Genomic DNA, 22125 nt, shown 5'->3' on the forward strand with positions numbered 1-22125 from the left:
CTTGGAATGCACTGACCTGTCTCATTACCCTCTTCCCCCGACCTCACCCCAGTCCTTCTCCTCAAATAGCTTATAGTGAGGAGGTAAAATACTATATACTTTTTCACATTGTTGCAACAACACAGCAGGTGAGCCCCTGGTTATTCTCACTTTTTCCCTCAGGCAATAAAAGCATTGACAAGCTGTGTGTTGCACAGCCCCAGACCATGGTCCTTGTCTTTGTCATTTGCAGACATTTGTTGGTGTCCTGAAAGAGAATGGAAAGAATGCTCTCTTGGATTCTTCTGGACACTGGATGCCAGAGCAGGGACACATGGAAGGCCCCACACTTAGGCTTGAAAAACTTTACAAACAGGCTGGGGGTGGGGAAAGGATGGGAAGAACAGAGGTATTGACTATTGGATTTAGCACTGTGGAGCTCATGATGACCTTGATGAGAGGTTTTGGTAGAGCAGAAGGAGCACACGCTTGATCGGGGTTGGAGAGAGAATGAGAGGAAGACTGGAGACAGCATGTGTAGAAAACTCATTTGTAGTTTTATGCTATTAAGATTCGCAGAGAAATGGGGAGGAAGCTCCAGAGGAATGTAGGGTCGAGGGAGAGGGTTTTAAGATGAAAAATATTTCAGCATGTTTGATGGGAATGAACCAGTAAAGAAAGGAAACGATGATCCAAGAGAGAGGAGAGAATTACTGGAGAGACAGGTTAGCAGTAGAGGGTCTGAAAGGTGGGGCCTAAATGCAAGGGACAGCTAAGCTGATTGATAGTAGTAACAGAAGGCTCAGTACGTAGGCAGAGGTGAGGGTGGGTAGGTTAAAGTGGTGGGAGAATGTGGGAGTTGTCTCTGCTTCTCAGTGAAAGAGGAAGGAAACTCTAAGAATAAGAGTTAGAGATAGCGTGAATGAGGGAAATGTAGGCTAGCAGGCGACGTTAAGGGCCCGCTTGACATGATAAACTTAAGGCACAACCAGTCAGCCTGGTTATGTTTTCTTTCCCCCAGTATTGTATGGCTGCCCGGGTGCAGGTGGAAAGTAGGTGGAGAGCAGATTTAGGTTAACCAGGATTTCGGTTTTACCAGGCAAAAAATGATGAAGTGAGAAAAGAGAAAGCTACACAAAGGATAAAGGAGACATGGCTGGTCACGCCCAAGCTCTGAGAGCCCAGGAGCAGCGCGGTCATTGAGCCTGGGAGCTGGCTCCAGCCGCTCCTCCCTGTGCCTAGGTCTGACCGCCCTGCGCCTTGCAGGGCAGTGCTGTAGGGCGAACCAGGAGGGGGCGCGCTAGGATGGCGGGGGCTGAGCTCTCGGGCTTCAGTTCGGGCTCCGCTGCCTGTGCCACCGCCCCTGGCCGCACAGCCACTCAGGCCCATCCCCTCTGTGGCTGACTGTGAAGAGCTTCAGGATCCAAGCCTCGGGTACGTCGGAGCAGGTACAGAATCACCACATTTAAGTTCCGCGAAGCAACCCCAAACGAGAGCTTGGGCGTGTCGACCGCTGCTGGCAGCCAATGCGGAGGCGTGGGGCGGGGCCGGCAGCGGGGCAGCCAATACACGTCAAGGGGCGGGCCGTGGCGGCGTGCGCTGCGCCCGGAGTCTGCCGTTAGGAGAAGGCAGCCAATGGGAGAGCCGGGGCGGGGCGGCGCGGCCAATGGCGCGAGCCGGTTTGATTCAAAGGTGCTTATAAAGAAGACTGCGGGTCCACACACGCCGGATCTTGGTGGGTCGGAGCACCGCCATGGCTCTCCTTTCCGACGGGTTAGACGAGCTGCCTGCCGCCTGCCTGTCCCCGTGCGGGCCGCCCAACCCGGCTGAGCTGTACAGCGAAGCTCAGCGCCTGGCGCTCGAGGAGTTGGTGGCCGGCGGTCCCGACGCCTTCGCCGCCTTCCTGCGACGCGAGCGCCTGGGTCGCTTCCTGAACCCCGACGAGGTGCGCGCCATTCTGCGCGCGGCCAAGCGGCCGGGCGAAGAGGGCGCGGCGGCGGGAGTCGAGGACTCCTTTGGCTCATCGCACGACTGCTCGTCCGGCACCTACTTCCCCGAGCAGTCGGACTTGGAGCCGCCGCTGCTGGAGCTCGGCTGGCCGGCTTTCTACCAGGGCGCCTACCGCGGCGCCACGCGCGTCGAGGCGCATTTCCAGCCCCGCGGCGCGGGCGCCAGCGGCCCGCACGGCTGCAAAGATGCGCTGCGCCAGCAACTCCGCTCCGCGCGAGAGGTGAGCGGCCCAGCCCCGGCCCCTCGGGACTCCTCGGTCTCCGGACGGAAGACCCTCTTCAAAAATGGGAAACAGGCCTCATGGGAGCGCGGGCCGGTGGCCTGGGGGTCCCCGACTCGCCCCCATCTTGCTCTTTACCCTTCGTATCCCCAATACCCCGCTCGAACCTTCTGGTAGGGGAGAGTGGGAGGAGTCTCAGTCGCCAAGAATGCGAATTGCGCCCAAGTTCCAACTCCTAACATTCACATCCCCCGAGAGAGAGGAGCAGAAATATTTCCAATGGCTAATTTCAGTTCAATCAAACCAGATTGCCAATTTTCCTTGCCCAAGTCAGCCAACCGTAGAGCGCACTTTCAGGGGCTTCTTAGGAGCTGCATTACCTAAGAAGGTCATTACCTAGGGGAAAGTTCCTGGGAAACTGTCCTTAAACAACTCTGGAACATTAGGAATCTATTATTGCTAGCTAGTCCCCTCCACGTGTCTTATGTCGTAGAAAGCAAATACGTACAAGAGTGGCAAAGTGAGAGCCTTGCCCTGATCCCTCCTACCGCAGAGAGGAGAGAAAACTGCTCCTATGAACTGTGGGGACAGGAGGGTTGCTTTTCCTTAGGCTTCAGTTAGCAGAGGCCTCCTAAAATGCAGACACCCCTGCATTATGTCGTCTCTATTTACCTTGGGTTTTGGTGCAGTTGTCTGGCTTAGTGTGACATGGTATTGGGGTGCAGTGGGAGGTCTTGTCTTGGTGCCAGCCAGGATGAGACTGCAGCAGGGTGCTGGGTAACTGCGGGGTCAGGGGAGAAGAGTGCAGCACATAAGGTGGGTGGGGCAGGTTAAAAAAACTGTAGGGGTAGACACCTTTTTTGCTGACTGGCAGTGCTCAGCTTCCTGGCTGTCTGCCCAGGCCATGGTAAGACTCGCTGGGGATGGTACCTGTGGGTTATATCTGTGCATCAAATCTGATTGAAATAGCCAAGTTAAGGACCAAGCCCTAAATCTCCTCACTGTTCTGATGCTGCCTGTTCTTTGCCGGATTGTTGGGTTGTAGCGAGTAGTGGGTACAGTAGGCTAATGCTTTGTCTTTGGGGGAGTAGGTGTGGGCTCCACTATCAGCCCTGCAGTGCTTTGAGTGTGCCGAGGGACCTTTTGATGCTGCAGGCACTTATGAGTTCAGTGAGGTTAAAAAAGATGGGAAAATGTTCGATTGTGGGATAAGCGTGCATTCCCAAAGCCAACCTCCAGGACGAGAACTTGGGCACTTGGAACTTGAGAAAAGTAATGAACATGTCTCCTTGAGATAAAGGGATTGCCCTAGGCTCTTGCCTAGCTCCAATTTTTAGTGGTAATGAAGGGGCACTGGAACCAAGGCCAGAGGGAAACTTTATAAATTTATATGCTGGCCTTAGAAGGGACTCTTGGCTAGCGCTAAGGCTGTCTTTTGTTCTGGGGACATTCTGTAGTACTGATGTAGTACTGACATTCCTGGGTAGAACCTCTTGTTCCGTTCTGTGCCCTAGTCTAGCCATACAACATATCTTTGAGATTCTATATTTGGAACATTGGTGATTTTAACTGATAAAGGTGATACCTTTAAATCTGATGAGTATTTTCAACATCTCTGTCATGTGCCTAATTACTTGCTTATCCAGTGCCTACTATGTGTTGGAGCCTGTGCCAGGGGCTGGAGCCACAGGTAAAATGCATGATCCTTGCCTGCTCTTCAGAGTTGACAGTCTGCTGGTGGGAAGCAGTCAGGAGGTTGCAACAGGTAGTGGGTGATGGGCTGAAGAAAGTAAGCCTCAGGAGTGGTGGTGATCTTTGAGCTGGGTCCGGGAGGCTGAGTGGGGCTTGCCAGGCCAGATGATAGGGACAAGCCGAGAAGCGTGAAAGGACCTTGGAGGACAGCCAAGTTCCTCACAGCTGGAGCAGAGAGTTTGTGAGGGTTAATGGTAGAAGAGGAGGCTGATGGGGGAGATGGGCTAGATCGTCAAGAGCTTTGCACACTACTTCAAGGAGTAGTGGGGAGCCATCAAAGGTTTAGAGGGAGGAGAGGAGCAAGATCAGATTGTTGTTACTGAGCAGTACTTCTGGTGGGACCATGAAGGAGGCTGGGTTACAGAGGGGTGTGCTAAGGCAGTGCTGGGCCCGGACCATGGGGGTAGGAAAATAATTTTAGGTAGAATTGACAGGACTTGGTCATTAGATGGCCTGGAAGGATAGCGAGGGTGGGAACAGGAGAGTAGGCAAGGCCAAGGAGAAAAAGGTATAGAAAGAGTTGAAGAAGACTGAGACTTTTTAGCTTGAGTAGGCAGTGATGTTACCAAATTAGAATAAAGAAGAATAAGCCTGAAGCTAGGGATGGGGAGATGAGTTGGTTTTGAGACTTGCTAACTGTGAGGTCTCAGAGACTATCTCTTTTATTAAAAACAAACAAACAAACAAACATAATGTTTTTTTTTTTCCAGGCACTATTCCATATAATCCTGAGGGAGGTGCAGTTATCTCCATTCACTAGTGGTGGAATTGAGGCATAGGGAAGTTTAGCTGCCCCGAAGTCACACAGTGAGGGAATGATGGAGCTGGGACTCAAACTGAGGCACAGCATCTGTTAACCACCACATTCTGCCTTGTGCCATGTGGAGATAAGGAGTCATTTTTGACCACAGGTAGAGGTGTGTGTTGTGTACACAAGAGGGGCTGTGTCACTCTGCCCATATCCTTTAAATCTAGTACCCATGACAGCGAGGACTGTGAAGATGCAGGTCTCATGCTATTTCAGGATGAGATGTGAAGCTGTTCCCTATCTGTGTTGCAATGGCAAAAGCACCTGATGGTATGATTGAGCACTTACAAGGGGTCAATTTCCGTGCTAAGCCCTTAACCTGGATTCCCTCCTTTAACCATCCCAACCCTAGGAAGAGGCCACAGTTAGGGTACCAGGCATAAAGAATATAAGGAACTTGTCCAAGATCATGTAGTCAGTGTGAGACAAAGCTGGGCTCAAGCCCAAATCTGCCTGGCTCCTGAGCGCATGCCCTTAATCACAGCTCCACATGCCCTCCCTGCCATGAAGATGGATCGGTACTCCACTCGTTTTCAACAAGCTCAAGATTTTTCACAGTTTCTTAAGATTTAGACTTTTAGTTCTCACGTTAAGTATCCTATGAACAAGAAAATGACAATGACAGTACTAAATCTATCTTTTTTCAAGAAGTCAGGGTACAAGCACAAGAAAGCATGGTCACTTAGTGAATGGCGGTGTCTAATCCTGGCTTTGTAGCCTGAACTGACAGTTCTGGGATAGTTCTGGTTGTGGCTTGCAATGCGTCTGGCACAGAATAGGTGCTCAGGAGATATTGTGGAAACCTATCATAATGTACTTTTGATCATCGAGCTACATGCACTTGGGGCAGGGGATGGGGAGAGGTAGGAAGGAAGATAATGAAATATTTCATGCAGCAAGTACTTGTCCTGGAGTGGGTGTGACTGGGGACGTGAATCTGCCAGTCCCTCTGCTGGCTCAGTTTCTGTTGCGCCTTTCAAAGTGTGGGCATTCTGCCACACTGAGTGAGGTACACCATTTAAAAGACCACATGATTTATGTACAGCATGGCTTCTGCATACAGTCTGACTGCTGACCTCATGTTCAGCAGAGTTTCACCAACGCTGGAGGAAATACTGACTGTTTTGAACTTTTCGAGAGCCAAGATGTTTGCTTCCAAAGAGATTTTTAGAGTAATTTTGAACTATATCGGATTTTCCCCTTACAGACCTACTCCAGAATCTATCCCTATACTACTGTATTTGTTTGATGAGTCATTTGGTTCTTTGTTTCTGTTGCCATGTGAATCAGTGTTTGCCTGGGCTCTGGCCCCTACAAATCAGGTCGGAGTGGAAACCTCACTGGAAGAGCTGCGTTCCCTCATTTGGCCATGGACTTCTGCTCTGGCTGTGGGACTGTTCCTGTTTTCTGCATGGGAGTTCATGGGCAAAGCTCATCTCACCGAGGTCCCACACTCCCCAGAGCCATCGTTCTTACCAGCTGCCTATTGCCTATGTGCTTTTGTTCCAAAGAGGCACTTTTGCTGTGACCTCGCCTTTCGGCATCCTTTTGATAACCTGAGCATTAGTAGAAGCCGTCATTGTGTTGACCAAGTGCCCTGCCAGGAGGAGTGGCAGCTGAGGAATCTTTTGGAGGCCCCTGGTGTGCATGTGGACGCATCTGAGTTAAGGCCCTCGTGACGTTGCTCAACCCTCTTCTGGGTTAGAATAGAACCTGAGCAGTGCGATCAGTTCCTGTTCTGGATGCTCATATCAACCCAGGCAGGCTTTCTCAACCTTGCCACGACTGACATCCTGGGCTAGATAATTCTTTTTCACTAGGAGCGATCCTGTATGTTGTGGGGTGCAGAGCGGCATCCCTAGCCCCCCGCCCCCCGACTAGATGCCAGAAGCCTAACCCCCCAAAACAGTCATGACATTCAAAAATGTCTTCTGAATGGAGAATAGGGAACCATTGCTTAATGGTTACAGAGTTTCTGTTTGAGGTGATGGAAAAGTTTTAGAAACATAACAGTGGTAATGGTTGCACAACAGTGTGAATGTGAGCAATGCCATCGAATTGTACACTGAGAAGTCATTAAAATGGCAAGTTTATGTCATATATATTCTACCACAATTTTAAAAAATGTCAACAGACATTGCACAATGTCTTCTTGAGGGCAAAATCGCCCCTGGTTGAGAATTAGTGGCCTAGAAGTTCTCACTGGTGAATCATTTTAAGATGTAACCCATCAGACTAAGGATGGCTGCTGCTTTTTAGCCCCTCCTTCTGATTTTATGTGTCAGGTTAAAGGTTTTGGAATATTCAGCCATTTCATTTCTTCTTTATAATTGTGGTAGAATATAAACATACATAACAAAAGTTACCAAGTTTTAGATGTACATTAAGTACACCGACATTGATGTGCAGCCGTCACCACCTCCCATCTCCAGTACTTTTTCATCTTCCCAAGCAGAAACTCCATACCTATTGAACAATAATTCCCAAGTCTGTCCTCTTCTCAGCTCCTTTCAACTACCATTCCATTTTCTGTCTTCCATTTCATTCACTTATTTTTTTCACCTAGGAGCCATCATACAGTAGAGAAGCTACAGGACCGTCTTCTGATCCCTTTATGGATATAGGATAAGTTCTCAGGAAAAAGAAGTAGCGGGTATACACTGACTTCTTAAAAATCCTTATGCAAATGATGGAAACTCTAGATTGTGATTTGGTGGCAAAAATATGAATACACATATGCAATAGGCTATTTGTTGTAGCACTATTATAGCAAAAGACTGGAAGAGTTCAAACAGCCGTCAGCAGAGGATTGGTGAGTGAACTGACCCTTCTACACAGTGGAGTACCCTGCGGCTCTGAGGGAATGAGGACCACGTCTATTATCTGTTATGAAGTGTTTAGAACTGTATTGATCAATGCAGGAGCCATTAGCCACATGCGATAATTTAAATTTATATGAATTAAAATGAAATACAATAAAAAATTAAGTTCCCCTATCACACTAGCCATATTTTTCAATGGCCACTTGTGGCTAGTGGCTGTCATGGACAGCACAGATGCCATCTCAAAAGTCTGTACTGGTGGACAGCACTAGTCTAGACCAATGCGTATCATATGCTATCTTTTATCCACAGGGAGATATGAACACATATAATCCACACATGTATAAACATAATACACATACTTGCTTATATTAAACAAGTATGTTTATACATACACATACTTAATTTATATCTTTTAAATGGCAGAATAAACCAAAAACTAATTGAAATTATCTTAATGGGGAGGGAAAGAAGAAAAAGGAGGGAAGGAACAAGGATGGAATCTAGGTGTCTCTGAGTGTACCTTGATTAATAGAGTAGATTTTGGTACCAGGTAAATGTTTTACATAATTATAAAATAAAAATAACTCAGAATGATAGAATAATAAGCCCTCCCCCCAAAAAACACCTCTTGATACTTTTCCCTCCCTTTCTAAAAGCCCAGCGTACCTGCGTACTTCATGCCGGAACAGTACAGAGGAAATGCAGCTGTGTGTGTGGTCAGTCCCTCCACAGGCTGGTGAAAAACTGGCTCCCTCCAGCCCCTCCTTCCTGAAGAGGCATTGTACCACTCTGCCGATGGAGGCTCCATCAGCGCTTTAATCTGATACTTAAATTGTTAATTTTATAATAGCCTGTGAAATCTAGAGAACACACACAAATTTAGGTTTTGCCATGGAAATTTACTTTTTTGTTTGTTTGTTTTTAAACTCTGAAGATATCATCAAGATAGTTATTTAAAAATTTTTAAAGAAATGCCAAGGAAAGGATTTCTGATCTATTAAAAGATATTGCAAACTGGGAGAAAATATATCTTTTGGTTTTTTTTAGCAAGAGGGTCTCCAGAAGAAGTGGCAGGAGCCCAAGGGAATTGAAGGAAATTGAGTTTGGGTGTCATATGGTCAGCGTGAGGAGTTCAGCAGATAGGCCATGTTGACCAATGTACAGGTTCGCGCGTCTTTGAATGTGCTCAGAACTTTGGTAGAATTCCAAGCATGTTGCACACATGTCCTTGCTTTATGACTGTGGAGGGGATGGGAGGGAAACTGAGGCGCAGTAGGAAGGGGTGATTGACACATATATCCTGCTTCACGTAGAGGAAGAACTGGAATGAGAACTGGAATGACTGACGAGTGGCCCCTTGAGGCTGCTCATGTGCCCAGTCAGGACCCAGACTAGTCCATTGACAGTGTCTGAATCAGACTTCAGAGCCGGAAGGGCTGTGTTGGAGGACACTGAACTCAGGTAGAATGACTTGCCCAAGAATAGTGGCAGAACTGAGACTAAGAATACGACTAGCTGCCACACGAGGGCTTTCTATGTTCCAGGAACTGTCAGATATTTCCATGGAGTCTCTCGTTGACTGAACCCCCAAACACTACAAGACAGGCAGTGTTATTTGCATATTATAGAAGTTAATAGAACTTATGTAACTTGCTAGATGATACATAGTGCTTGATAGTGGAAGAGCCAGGACCCATGTCCAGGTCTAATTGTACAGCCTGTTCACATAATATCTTTGCTCCCCAAGGTATCCTGATTTAGTCCACTTTGAATTAGTCAGCAGTATCACCCGCAAATGAGAGATGCCCAGTGTCCTAGGGAGTTGCAGTTTCCTTAGTGTTCGCTCTGTGAATTATTGCATGTTAGTAGTCATCCTCTGTGATGGGCTTGATCCCATGTACTTTCTGGAATACTCTACTGATTCTTTCAGGATTTAGTTCAAGCCCAATCTTTTGAAGACTGAACATTATTAGACTTGTGTGGAGTAATATATAGTTAACACTTTCTCGCTGTAGCTCTGGCATCAACACAGGCCTGAGCTGAAATTCCAGCTCCTACATTTGCTGAAGTGTGTCACTTTGAATGAGTTACCTGACTTCTCCAAGATTTAGTTTTCTCATCTGTAAATTGAGAATGACAGTTAATGGGTTCTGAAATCTTTAGATATCTCTTTAGAGCATTTATGCAGAAAATATATAGAAATGATTCCAGTTCTACATGAAAAGTAGCGGAAACAGGGTTTGTGCCCTTCCCAGAGATCAAGGATAGCACAGTGATTGCTTCTGTGTAACCATGAAGATCACAGAGTATATATCAGGAAGGGATAGTTGGTAAGTGGGGGAAAGGCTTGGGGTTTTGTCAATTGTCGTGATGATGTGGGACTGGACACAGGTATGGCTGCTCCAGATGTGGCTAGAGAAATGCAGGAAGAGAGTAGGGTAACAGGCAGGACAGAGTTGCAGATGGGTGTTGACCCTGAAGTAGACTCTCAAAAGTTACCACGTACAGAGCTTTCTAGCCCTAAGAAAGCGGGCAGGCTCTGTACAGCCTGGGCTGGGACAGGGCAGTGCTCACAGTGACCATGTGGGCACTTGAAGGGGATGCACATCTTCCTGATGTGTCTCTCCTTTGTCCCTGTATTATTCCTCAGGGAGGGAGCAGTGACTGGTTTCTAAGCCATCTTTCAAGTCCAGGTGTATGTCTAGGGCCCAGCAGTCTGTAGCATGACCTAAGAGATGTATCTGGCCTTGGAAAGCAGTAAATAAGTCATTGCTCAGCTCACTGAAGGGACTCCCCTCAGAGATTTGGGAAGCCCCAGGTCTGGTTCAGCTCTGCAGGGCTTGGTCGTGTGGGGCCTGTAGGGCTAAGGAGGGAGAGTATAGACAGGAAGCACGGTTGGGGTCTTGAAGGAAGGAAGGATTAGAGAAGGACTGATTGCTTCCATGAGTAAGGCTCTTCCTCCTGCAGAAGTATTAAGAGTCCTGCTCCAGTAAGAAAGGAGGGGATGTGGTACAGGGGAAGAAATGCCTCCATCCACCCTCTAAACACCCCAGTGTTCAAATCCAATTATTTTCAGTACACAGGAAAGGTGGAGGCTTTTAAACCAAACAATGAAACCAGTAGCAAATTAGATGCTTACTCACTACCTAGCAAAGCCGTTGTTTATAGAGTTGTTTTATTGAGTGGTTAATCTAAATTCAGTTTGGAAGGTGATTTATACTGTGGGCCCTGCTCCTAGGTCCCTGCCTCTAGCATTTCTTCAACCCTCGCTAACTTGGCCAGCTGGTCTGGGTTCCTTGGTCTCTGTCCCCGTGGCACCATGGGTGTACACTCATCAGCCCCATCACACTGTTTCCCCTGGCTTGTCTCTTGTTTCCCTCATTAGACTGGGTTTCTTGAGGATAAGGATTGACCCTGGGTCCTTAATGCCCGACACCATGCCTCATTCTTAGTGGGCTCGCTGAATATTTGAAACAGTAGTGAGAAGCGAGAGAGGCAGGCAGATATCTGTGTGTTCCTCTAGCTTTCTTTTGTGAGCTTGCTCTCATTCTTATACCTTTGCATGAAGAAACCCTTTATGAAGGTTTTACTGCAACCCCAAAATCAGTTTTGAAGCCTCTCTCTCAAGTTTGTTTCTTTTTCTGAGTTTCTTGTTTGAGTAAACCTGAATCTCCCTCTGCCTCTTCCCACCCTTCTTTCTTTTCCTCTTCCAGCCTATGCAGCCCATTGCTTGGCTTTCCCAAAGCCCCTTTCCCAACTCTGTGACCTCATTGCTTCCATTCTCAAAACCTCTCTCACTGAGTTTTTTCTTTTTGTCTTTAGTCCTCCTGAATGTTTGCTGAGCCTAAAAAGTATCTAAGCACCTACTGTTTTGCAGGCACTTTGGTTACATGGCCCTGTGTTAGAGGAGGTGTGGGGCCAGATCTCCAACCTACCCATACCCCTTCCCAGTATCAGCTCCTTCTGTCCTGTTACAGTCATCACTTTGAATTCATCATACTGTTCTTAAATCTCCTTCCCTCCGCTACCTGTGTGATACTGATTCCTTGGTTGGCATTCAAGGCCTTCTATGATCTTGCTCATTCACCTGTCTCAGTCATGTCCTGTTGCTCCCTTTCATGCATACTCCACGTTCCAGCCGAATTGGTGCATACCTCATCATTTCCTACCTCTTCCTGTCATCTCATGGCTTCCTGCCAGAATGCCCTCCCCTTCACTTCACTCCTGTTCAAATTTTGTCCTTATTTGTGATTCAGCTCAAATGCCATCTCCTTCAGGAACCCTTCTCTGACCTTTGGTAAACAGTGAGCGCCTATAGTGTGTCCACCACTGCAGGGAAGATGCCTCACTGCCTCCCTCCCTCCCTACACGATCCTCTTGTTTAATTGCCTCTTACAGTATGTATCATTTTGCTTCTCTGCATCCCACATCCTCTCTTTGCAGATAAGTTGAGTCTAGGTCAAATTCTTTATAACTACCTTTCTACCTAGTACTAGGGTTCAGCCCACAGTAGACTCTGAAGAGGTGCTAGCTGCATAATTGAACATCATTATCATGCCTAAGTCCTTTCCATGCTTTGTCTCATTTAATCCTCACAACAGCCCTTTGACGTAGATGCTATTATTATCCATATCTTCCAGAGGAGGAAACAGGCTCATAGACGTTAAGCAGTTTGCTCAGGGTCACGTAGCTGGTAAGCCACAGAGCTTGGGACCTGTTTACCCAGGCTTTTCTGCCTTTTAGCCACTGTGATATATGACCTGAATGAATGGGATAGATAGAACTCAAAGTAGGATGTGTAAAACCCATTGGAGGATATAAACTTCTGAAGATGCCACCAATTTAGAAAGAACACTTTTTATTTTTTAAATCATTGTGCCTAGTGGGTTTCTCTGTTCCCTTTACCAAGAATAGCTCACAGCTGAGGCTTCATCAATATTGGGAAGGGAGAAAAGAGGACAGGCAGCCAAAGAGATAAATTGGTTTTCCCAGACTCCTTCATAGCAGTGACTCCCCAGGAGCTGGCATTTCAAGGCCCCTTGTCCTGATAGACCAGACTGGGGGTATTGGAGAGAGACAGCAAAATTTCCTCTGTCTCTGCATTTCTTCTTTAACCTTCAAATACTTATGGGGTAAGTGTGACTTTTAGGTACTGTCCTGGGCCCTCTGGGGCCGTAGAGGTTGAATCAGTTCCATTCAAATGCCTCTACTCCCGTAGATGTGAGATCTGTAAATAAATTACCTTACCATTCAAAAAAAGTTAATGTGATTCTAAGAAATGTGTTTTTACTATTGAGAGGAAGGAGAAGCCCTTACAGCGTCAGACTATGAAAGGGCTTCAAACCTTGGCTTTAGGGATCAGTCTCTGTGGCTAACACCCCCAGCTCTGACTCAGTTTGCAGAGACTTGTTTCTAAGGCTGGATGTTTTGACACTCCCACAGCCATGCCAGGAATTAGCTGAGGGCCACTGTTTAAACCTGCAGAGGGTGTGATTAGAGGCTTTGCGGAGGAACAGCCTCTCTTTAGCAAGGAAAGCTGGGGGCTGGCAGATGCCTCCCTATGTAGAACTGTCCGGACAGTTCAAACTCTGGTCTGGTAAAGCAAATCAATGAACAGATACTTAAGATACCTTTTGAACTTCATGTAACATGTCATTTAGATCTCCCTACAAACCTTTTTTGCAGGTAAGGAAACAAGACATTCGAAATAGCCATTATCTTCCCAAAGACACGTGGCTGAGGCAGCTCATGAACTGTAGTCTAATGTCAAGTGTGGAAAATGTATTAGGCACAAATGGAGCCATGTTTTGGGGGAGAGGATAGGACTGGTCAAACTTCAGGGCAGAATCCTTAGGATGTATTTCGATGTTCTTGTTCCTGTGGGCTTGCACTGTGGACAGATACCAAAAAACGGTAGAGACCACCTTACATAGCGGGGCTGGTGCTCTGGAAGCCATTACTGGGATCCTGACTTGTGGAAGAAGTAGAACATTACAAATATGTGGTATCAGCGTTAGCAAAGCAGAAGTGGAAGAATCCGCTTGTCTGGTTTGATTGGTTTCAAGCCCTGAGTTGGTGGTGAATGGAGTGGGCCTGTGTCGATGGTGCTAAGAAATCGGAGATTATGATCCAAAATCAGATAATAATAAAATTCATAGACTTGGAGAATGTTACACCCAGAAGGGACCTCAGAGGGAATCTAAAGTTTTATTTACTTGTTTTACAGACATAGAAAACTGGAGTCAGTGGGGAAGCAACATGCCTAAGATGACGGTGTGTTAGCCACAGAGCCTAGTCAGCTTGCTAGTCTGAGCTGAGCCTGTAAGATGGGGCTTTTAGTAAAGAAAGAGAAATTGAATGGAACAGGTTCATAGGAGGGCAAGGCAGTTGATTAAAAAACAAATATGTTTTTTAGGAATTTGCCAGTGTGGAGGGGAGCGTCTGAGAGGCATTTGGGGGGAGGGTTAGCTGAGCCAAGTGCAGATTTGTAGGATACAGTACAGTGGCCTGTCTTCAGACATAAAAAAGAGTCCACGTTGAGGGTAAAACCGATATGCAGAAGGAGAAGGAAGTGATGCTGTAGGTGGGGCCCACCTCTGAGATGGGGTCCAGAGTCCAGACGAGGAGCTGTAAGGTGGTGGTGTTGCGGGCTGACAGCTTGCTCTTCCTCTCCCTGACCCTGCAGGTGATCGCGGTGGTGATGGACGTCTTCACAGACATCGACATCTTCCGAGACCTGCAGGAAATGTGTCGGAAACAGGGAGTTGCTGTATACATTCTTCTGGACCATTCTCTGCTTTCCCAGTTTTTGGATATGTGCATGGATCTGAAAGTTCATCCTGAGCAGGAAAAGGTTTGTATTCTGGTTTCACCACAGTCAGAAATAGGACCTGTCTACATGGCAGGTGGAAGTGGTATCCCCTTTACAAGAGGGGGAGCCGAGGCCCTGAGCAAAGCAACTTGCCTGAAGTCTCACAGAAGAGAAATGACAGAGTCGAGATGCAAACTTTGGCTTCTCCCTCATGTCATGCTGCCTCCTGTTGGTGGCCAGAGGCTGCCCTGGAAGCTGCCACTTTTGACTGTAGTGCTAGTAAACTCCAATTTTAATCATAAAGACCACCATTTATGAAGCTCTTAACAAATGTTATGAAACTTAATCCTCACAGCAGCCCTATTGGGTAAGTGGCATTCTACCTATGTTTTAGATCACGAAGTGGTGACACAGAGAGCCCAATGTCTACAATTAGAAAGTAGTGGGACTGGGGTTTGATTTCCCATCTGCCATCACTATCACATGCTGCTTCTCATTTCTCATTATTATAAAATTAGACTTTATATTTTCTTTGCTTTGAGCATGAAAGTAATTGAACTTAAGTATTTAAATGTAAGGTTATACAACTCAGCTAGCTTGATCTCTTTAGTGGAAAGAGGCCAGAAAAATAGTCCCACTTATTACACCATTTTTGTAAATTGAGCATTCATCAACTTAGTTCACTATCTGTGAGCACCTACTATGAGCCATGCATTGTTTTGGGTACTGTTCTGGAATTTGGGCTTTGGTCCTATAGGTTACTGCATAGGGGACAAAAAGTTACCACCTTGTTATTAAGCAATTTAGTTTGCTTGCAAAATTTTGGCTATTTAGCTCCTCCTACAGAGTTCTTGTTGGTTGTTTTCCCAAATGAGGAAACCAAAGATTGGGTTTAATTAGGTAGTTTCTAACTTGTCACTAGTGTTATAGAGCAACTCTTGATGGAGGTAGGATTAGAGCTTGGAGACCCAGTGAAACAAGCCAGCCATGTGACCCAACAGTCAAAAAAATGAGATCAGGTGGACCCAAGGAAAATGCAAGTCAGGCATGGAAGAGCGCATTGTCCCTTAGCCAAATGTTCAGTCTGTGATTGCTCACATAGAGCCCAGTGAGGAAATCGAAGGTGTTAGTGTTTAATTTCAAGGTGTTCTTTCTGTAATTGAGGCAGAGTGTTAGCAGCGGGAAAATCACAGAGTTTTGGTCACAACTTTGATCGGGTGATTGGCTCTGATTCATCTACTTGACAGAAATCTAGGAATACTGTTTGCTGACTCAGTTGCCCACTGTTGGTTGCTGCCTTTATGGTGTCCAGATTCTCTGTGGGAGAGGTTGAAAGGAGGTCTGTACCTCTGGCCTCACTAATTTTTGTTGTGTTTTAACTCCTTCCTTGGGACGCCCCATCTTCCCTGGTTGCTTCCCTCACTCAGGCATGTCTGTTGCTGGTGATTGTGTGCCTTACCCCGTGGGGGCTGACTTCCTGCCAGACCCCGGCTCTGCGGCTCGGGTGTCCTGTCTGGGAACCTTGTGTGCAGGTCTCAGAAGCACTTCGGCCACAATCACACAGGCCTGCACAACATTCAGATAAGTCCAAAGGCAAAGATGTATGGAATGATGCCTGAATCTGCCCATATGTGGTATTTTTTATGTTCATTATTATATGTTGATCCTTTGAAGCTCTGCTTAGGAATCATCACCTCCTCCAGGAAGCCCTCCCCTGCCAGCTCCATGCATACCACCACGGAAGTTCTTAGCTTTTTTCCTTTTTAATTTAAATTTCCATTTTGAAAGTGTAAGATTTATAAAGGAGTTACAGAAACAATATAAGGAATTCATGAATACTCTGTCCAAATTCTCTAAATGTTAATTAACGTCTTATCTCTACATATTTGATAATCGAGAAATAAACTTGATGTAATACTATTATCTAATGTAAAGATCTTATAAATTTCACTAATCATTCCATGAAAACCCTGTTTCTTGTCCAGGATCCAATTCAGGACCATAGCTGGTGTTTAGTTGTCATGTCCCCTTAGCTTCCTCTTATCTGGAACCATTCTTCCCTCTTTGTCTTTTACGGTATTGATACTTTTGAAGAATACTAGCTAGTTTTCTGTAGAATTTAGGTTTGTCACATGTTTCCTCATGGTTAAATTCAAATTATGCATTTCGGTAAGAATACCACAGAAGTGATAGTAAGTATGTCTTGTCATAGTTTTTTTGTTTTGCCTTTTGTTTTTATTTTGAAATAATAATAGAGTCACAGAAGTTGCAAAGATAGTACAAAGAAGTTTCCATGTATCCTTCACCCAGTTTCTCCCAATGGTTACATCTTATGTAACTTATAATTGCAAAAGCTGGAAATTGACATTGGTACACTATGTGTCTATAGTTCTGTGCCATTTTATCACGTGTACATATGTGTAACCACCACCACCAAGATACAGAACTATTCCATGACCACTAAGATCTCTCTCATGCTACTCCTTTATAGTCTCGTCCACTCCCTTCTCTGTGCCCTGCCCCCACCATCTTTAACCCTGGAAACAACTAATTTGTTTCCCATCTTTATAATCTTATCATTTAGAGAATGTTGTAGTAAGGGAACCACATAGTATGTGATCTTTTGAAATTAGCTTTTTCCTGGGTTGGCTTTTTCCTGTCGGCGTAATGCCCTTGAGATTCTTCCAAGTTTGTTCCTTTTTGTTGCTGAGTAGTGTCATATGGTATGAGTGTACCATGGTATGTTTAACCATTCAACTACTGAAGGATATTAGGGCAGTTTTCAATTTTTTACTATTATGAGTAAGATGCTATGAGTATTTGTGCGGATATAGATTTTGCTTCTCTGGATGATGTTAGTCTTGCTACAGTTTTTAATTATTCATTATTTTTCTCTCTTCTAGTCTAGTCCTTGAAGGTCAAGAGCGTGCCTTATATAGCATGCCTTATACCTCTATTGTCTCAAGGCTTGGCAAATAGTAGGGGCTTTTTTGGTGGAATTAATGAGAGTCACAAAAAGCTTAAATATTTTATTCAAATATGTAAGATTTCTAAACATATTTATCTATTGATCTGCTCCGAAGAATGCAGATTGTCATACCATTGTATATACATTTACGTGTGTCATTTTGCAGAGATAATTATGCATGCACATGCAGTATATAGTGCCAGTGTGTTACCAGTGTACCTTTTTGGTGAATACACATTTGTAGGACATGTGACATTGCTGATTAAGCCACATGTGAAATGGGTGTTTTCTGCTTCAAGTCCCATGTTAGAGAACGCTTGTCCTATGTTCTTGTACTCTGTACCTATTACGGTGTGGGAGTAAGTGAGGATGGGCTGTTATTTATTAGTGATCCTATTAAACAAAAGGGTAGGAGAAATATCACCTTAGCTTCTTATTATTTGTTTGTTTGTTTGTTTATTTATTTGTTTTTTATGTATTTATTTTAGGCGAGGCAACCCTTGGTGACCTAACAGGTTGCAAGGACCTTGTCATTTTACAATCCCTTATTTTTTTTATATTTTACACCTACAGCACCTGGTCTTCCTAGGTGTTCTCCCATCCAAGTACTAACCAGGCCTGACCCTGCTTAGCTTCTGAGATCAGACGAGATTGGGCACATTCAGAGTGGCATGGCTGTAGACTCTCCTTACCTTCTTTAAGCCTTTGTTAAGATATTATTAGTAGTGTGTTTCCTTTGATGATTTAATCCCCCACATTTTGTTTCAAAATCATTTCTTAGATTTTGTTGTATAATATTCCCCCAAAATGAGGCTCCTTTTAGAGGACATGTACACATGAACTAAGGGTATCAAAAATAAATATAAGAAAAAAGCATATGAGAAGATGGACTAAATGCGAAGTAGCATTACTTGAGTCCGAAGAATCATCTGGCTAGTGTACCAGGAGTGTTGTTACTGAGTTGTCTATTTGAGAATTGTAATCTTGTCTTAATCATTTGCTCACTGGATTGTTCATTAATTTTTTTTCCACTCTCCCACCAACAGCTGATGACAGTTCGGACTATTACGGGAAATATATACTATGCGAGGTCAGGAACTAAAATTGTTGGGAAGGTTCATGAGAAGTTCACATTGATTGACGGCATTCGTGTGGCTACAGGCTCCTACAGGTAAGTTTCTCACCCATCCAGGCTTATTAATCTAAACTTTTCAGAAGGAGCATGCTATATAAAAGTAAAAGCTTCCTTTTCCTCTCAATGCAAGGCTCTATGGCCTGGCATTCTGATACTTGTGTGAGTGAGTAGGTTAATCAAAGCCTCCTCCTACAGGGGGTGGTTGTGGTGGAGGTCACCTCTCTTGCTCTGTGGTCCACAAAACTAAAGTGCAGAGGCTGAAATTTGCCTGGAGACCTCACAGTGAGTGAGTCCTAGATTTAAGCCTCAGCCAGGCCTGTAGTGGATGAATTGGGGGTTAACAGTGACAGAAACAGTCTCGAGTCCTGTTCCTTGGGGACTTTGACCCCTCCTTGTCCCTGCTCACTTGAAGGTAAGGGCAGTCGTTGGCATGGACACCAGTGTGGAGGTCAGAGCTGAAGCGTTCAGCTTATATTTAAATCCTTCACCTTGCTTTAAGCCTTGTAATCTAGTGCTTCAGTCTAGAAAGTGCTGATCCATGTCCTTTGAAGTTTCACTTTGGCAGTGCTGTGTTGGTGGAGTGCGGGGAAGCTGAGTAGAGGGAGGAGATAACGAGTGGTTAACACCAACCTCTAGAAGTTAAGACGTGTCATTTTTTCTGCTGTGGCTTCGAAGGTAGTGTGTTTTGCCACCTCTGCATTAGATTGTCTGATGGGGTGCATGAGGTGTGTCTGCATGGTTTAAAAAAGAAAAACTCATTTTTGAGGAAACACACATTCCTGAGTGGTAATTCCGTGTCAGCCTGGGTAAAGGTGGATTTGCAAAGATTTGTGGATGGTGAGGTGGTAAGAGCAAGAAACTCTTGATGCTTTTCTTCTCAAACAGTACAGTCCTTGCTCAGAACGAAATTCAAATTTTTCTCGAGACTTCCTTTCGTAAGTTTTTAAATAATAGGAGGAAGCTAGATTTTCACCCAAAGTATGATTTATTTATATAAGCCAAACTTAGCTCCAAATGGTTTTTGGCTACTCTAAAATATAAAAATGTAAAAACTACCCTCTACAAATGAAATATGCTACCGTTAAGGGTGAGGTTGGTGGCGATGATGAAGGTAGCTTCCATTTGTTGAGGACATTTTATAATCCCAGTCTTGTTTACATGATCTCATTGAGGGTTTCCCAAAGAATCTTCTTTCTCTATCAGTGGGGTGATTGCAAGTGCAGAAAGCTAAGTCAGATGACTTTGTGCAAAATGGAATTTACTGACTCAGGTGACTTTGAAGTGTAGAAGGGTTTTCAGCTCTTACTGATCCAGAGGCCATAAATGTATCAGAACATGGTCTTCCAGTCCTGCTTTTTTCTACTTGGTCTTTCACACTCTCCATTTGAAGGCAGAGGCCCAGGCTTTCTTGTACCACCTTTAATAGCTGTCTCCCAAAGAGAGTCTTTTTCTTTTTAGCAATGGTATCAATTCTTGAAAAATTACTTGGCCCTTGCTGGGTCACATGCCCACCCTGGGTAGATCCCCATATCCAAGGGGATAGGGTAGTCTGGCCAGCCTGGTCATATGCACTCCCTGCTATGATTAGAGCTTTCTGGGCTAGGGTGGGTGTGGGTTCTGTCACCAGAGGAAGGAGAAGGGATGCTGGACAGGCAAGGACACATGGCCACTATCAGCTCTTTATGTGCTTCCAGCAACAGCCTCATCGTTAGAGTAACAGTACTGTCTCCTTTGTGAAAATGGCAGTGCTGGAGGAGAGAGCTAGGAGCACTGCATTAGCAATTCTTAAGAACTGAGCCTAGTCTAGGGTCTACTACTAGCTTCCCGTTGTGAAATCACTAGCCAGTTTCCTCACTTAGAAAATGAGGGTGCTGGCTCATTCTGGTTTTTAAAAACTCCGAGGATGAGGATGGGTAGGTTTTAGTGAACTGGCTAAAGAGTTGGCCTTTTTACTTTTATATTAACCTATATGTATATTATATACCTATGTTGAAGCTGGTTGAATTCACACTATTATGGCGGGTATGCTGTCATCAGAGTTATGACTCTTATTTAGCAGGATGTCTGGGCTTTATTACTTAGACTGACGATAAGTAAACTAAAGTTGCTTGTTCTTACCAGCTTCTGTTTGTTTGTTTTTAATCCTTAAGTTTTACATGGACAGATGGCAAATTAAATAGCAGTAACTTGGTCATTCTGTCCGGCCAAGTGGTTGAACACTTTGACCTGGAGTTCCGAATCCTATACGCACAGTCAGAGCCCATAAGCTCCAAACTCCTGTCCAGCTTTCGGATCAGCGGCAAGTTTGACCATCTAGTTGACCGGAAACCACTGTCCAAGGAGCCACGTTGGGCAATCTGCTGCGGCTGCGGCTGGCCAGGCTCTCGAGCACCCCCAAGAAAGCGGAGCTGGAGTGTGGGGCGCCTGCCAAGGGCAGAGAGGAGGCCAGGCGCCACGACTCCGAGTCCTCCACCATCAGTGAGGAAGACTACTTCAACAGCCACAAGGACACACCAGAGGATGGAAAGATGACCGATGCCGCAACTCAGACAGAGCCAGGAGAGGAGGTGCTAGCCGTGCGCGTGAATGACTCGGGAACACAAACCAGCACCGCCACAGCCAGTGCTGGGACCCAGACCACAGTCGCCACCAGGGCAGCAAGTTCCCAAACTGCGGTTCGAGTCATGTCTGCCACCACCCAGACTGCCGTGGACGAGAATATTCTCTTTTCTCAGGGAATCCAGTCTAAAGAAGGGTCCCCAGTATCAAAGATGTCTGTGTCGAGATCTTCCAGCTTGAAGTCCTCCTCCTCTCTGTCTTCTCAGGGCTCTGTGGCAAGCTCCTTCGGCTCCCAGACTTCCATCAGAGCCACTGACCTCGTCTTTCCCGGGCATTCCAAGTACTGGGGCACCCCCCACTTCGACTCATTTAGAAACTTGAATAAAGAGCGGCAGTTGCACTTTTCTGGTATCAGGTCCCGGCTCAACCATATGCTGGCCATGCTCTCAAGGAGAACATTTCTTACTGAAAACTATCCTGGCTTTAATTCTGGAAATTACAGCAGAGCATCAGTTAATTTGCTGGCTATTAGAGATATCACACTTTATCCCTCCTATCAGTGACTGGTCAGCGTTCAGAGCCTCTGGGTTCAGCCAGGCTTGCGGTAGACCTCACCTCATCAGAGGATACTGCTTTACAAAATGTCTCCTCTCCCTAATTGTTTTTCTTGCACCTGATTTTTAGTCACATGATTTTCTTTGAACTCTATAAACTGTATGTTATTTTATGCTTTTGTTTTATTTTTGTCATATGTAAACCAAGTATTGGGATTATGGTTTAAACACTATGGGTACAGTTTCTTTGCACAGTTTTAATATTGATATCTCTTGAAGAGAATGTTTAGGGGTTCTCAGGTTAATTCAAGTAAGAGATAAAATATGTTTTGCATTCTAGATTTGTTTGCTCTTCTGTTTTAGAGGTTTGAATCACTCGTTTTTATGATCAAAATCTTGGTTAGAATAAACTTTCTCTTGGTTAGAATAAACTGTCTCTTCTTTAGGATATTGTGTTCTTAATATTCTTAGCATTAACTAAACAAATTTTTAAAATCTTGGTTA

At 45.3% G+C, this 22125-nt stretch overlaps 1 protein-coding gene and 1 pseudogene across 1 annotated transcript; one reads left to right on the forward strand and one right to left on the reverse strand.

The window, feature by feature from the left end:
* The first annotated feature begins 1732 nt into the window (after positions 1 to 1732).
* FAM83D (family with sequence similarity 83 member D) lies at positions 1733 to 22052 on the forward strand. Its single transcript, XM_039864332.1, is given in 5 exon segments — positions 1733 to 2209; positions 14280 to 14447; positions 18420 to 18544; positions 20659 to 20849; positions 20852 to 22052. Coding segments are annotated over 5 exon segments (1740 nt in total). The 3' UTR covers positions 21631 to 22052.
* Positions 17938 to 18056, reverse strand: LOC120604144 (uncharacterized; annotated as a pseudogene).
* Positions 22053 to 22125: the final 73 nt, after the last annotated feature.

The sequence above is a fragment of the Pteropus medius genome, unplaced genomic scaffold, assembly GCF_902729225.1.
Source record: "Pteropus medius unplaced genomic scaffold, Ma_sr-lr_union100, whole genome shotgun sequence".
NCBI classification, from domain to species: Eukaryota; Metazoa; Chordata; class Mammalia; order Chiroptera; family Pteropodidae; genus Pteropus; species Pteropus medius.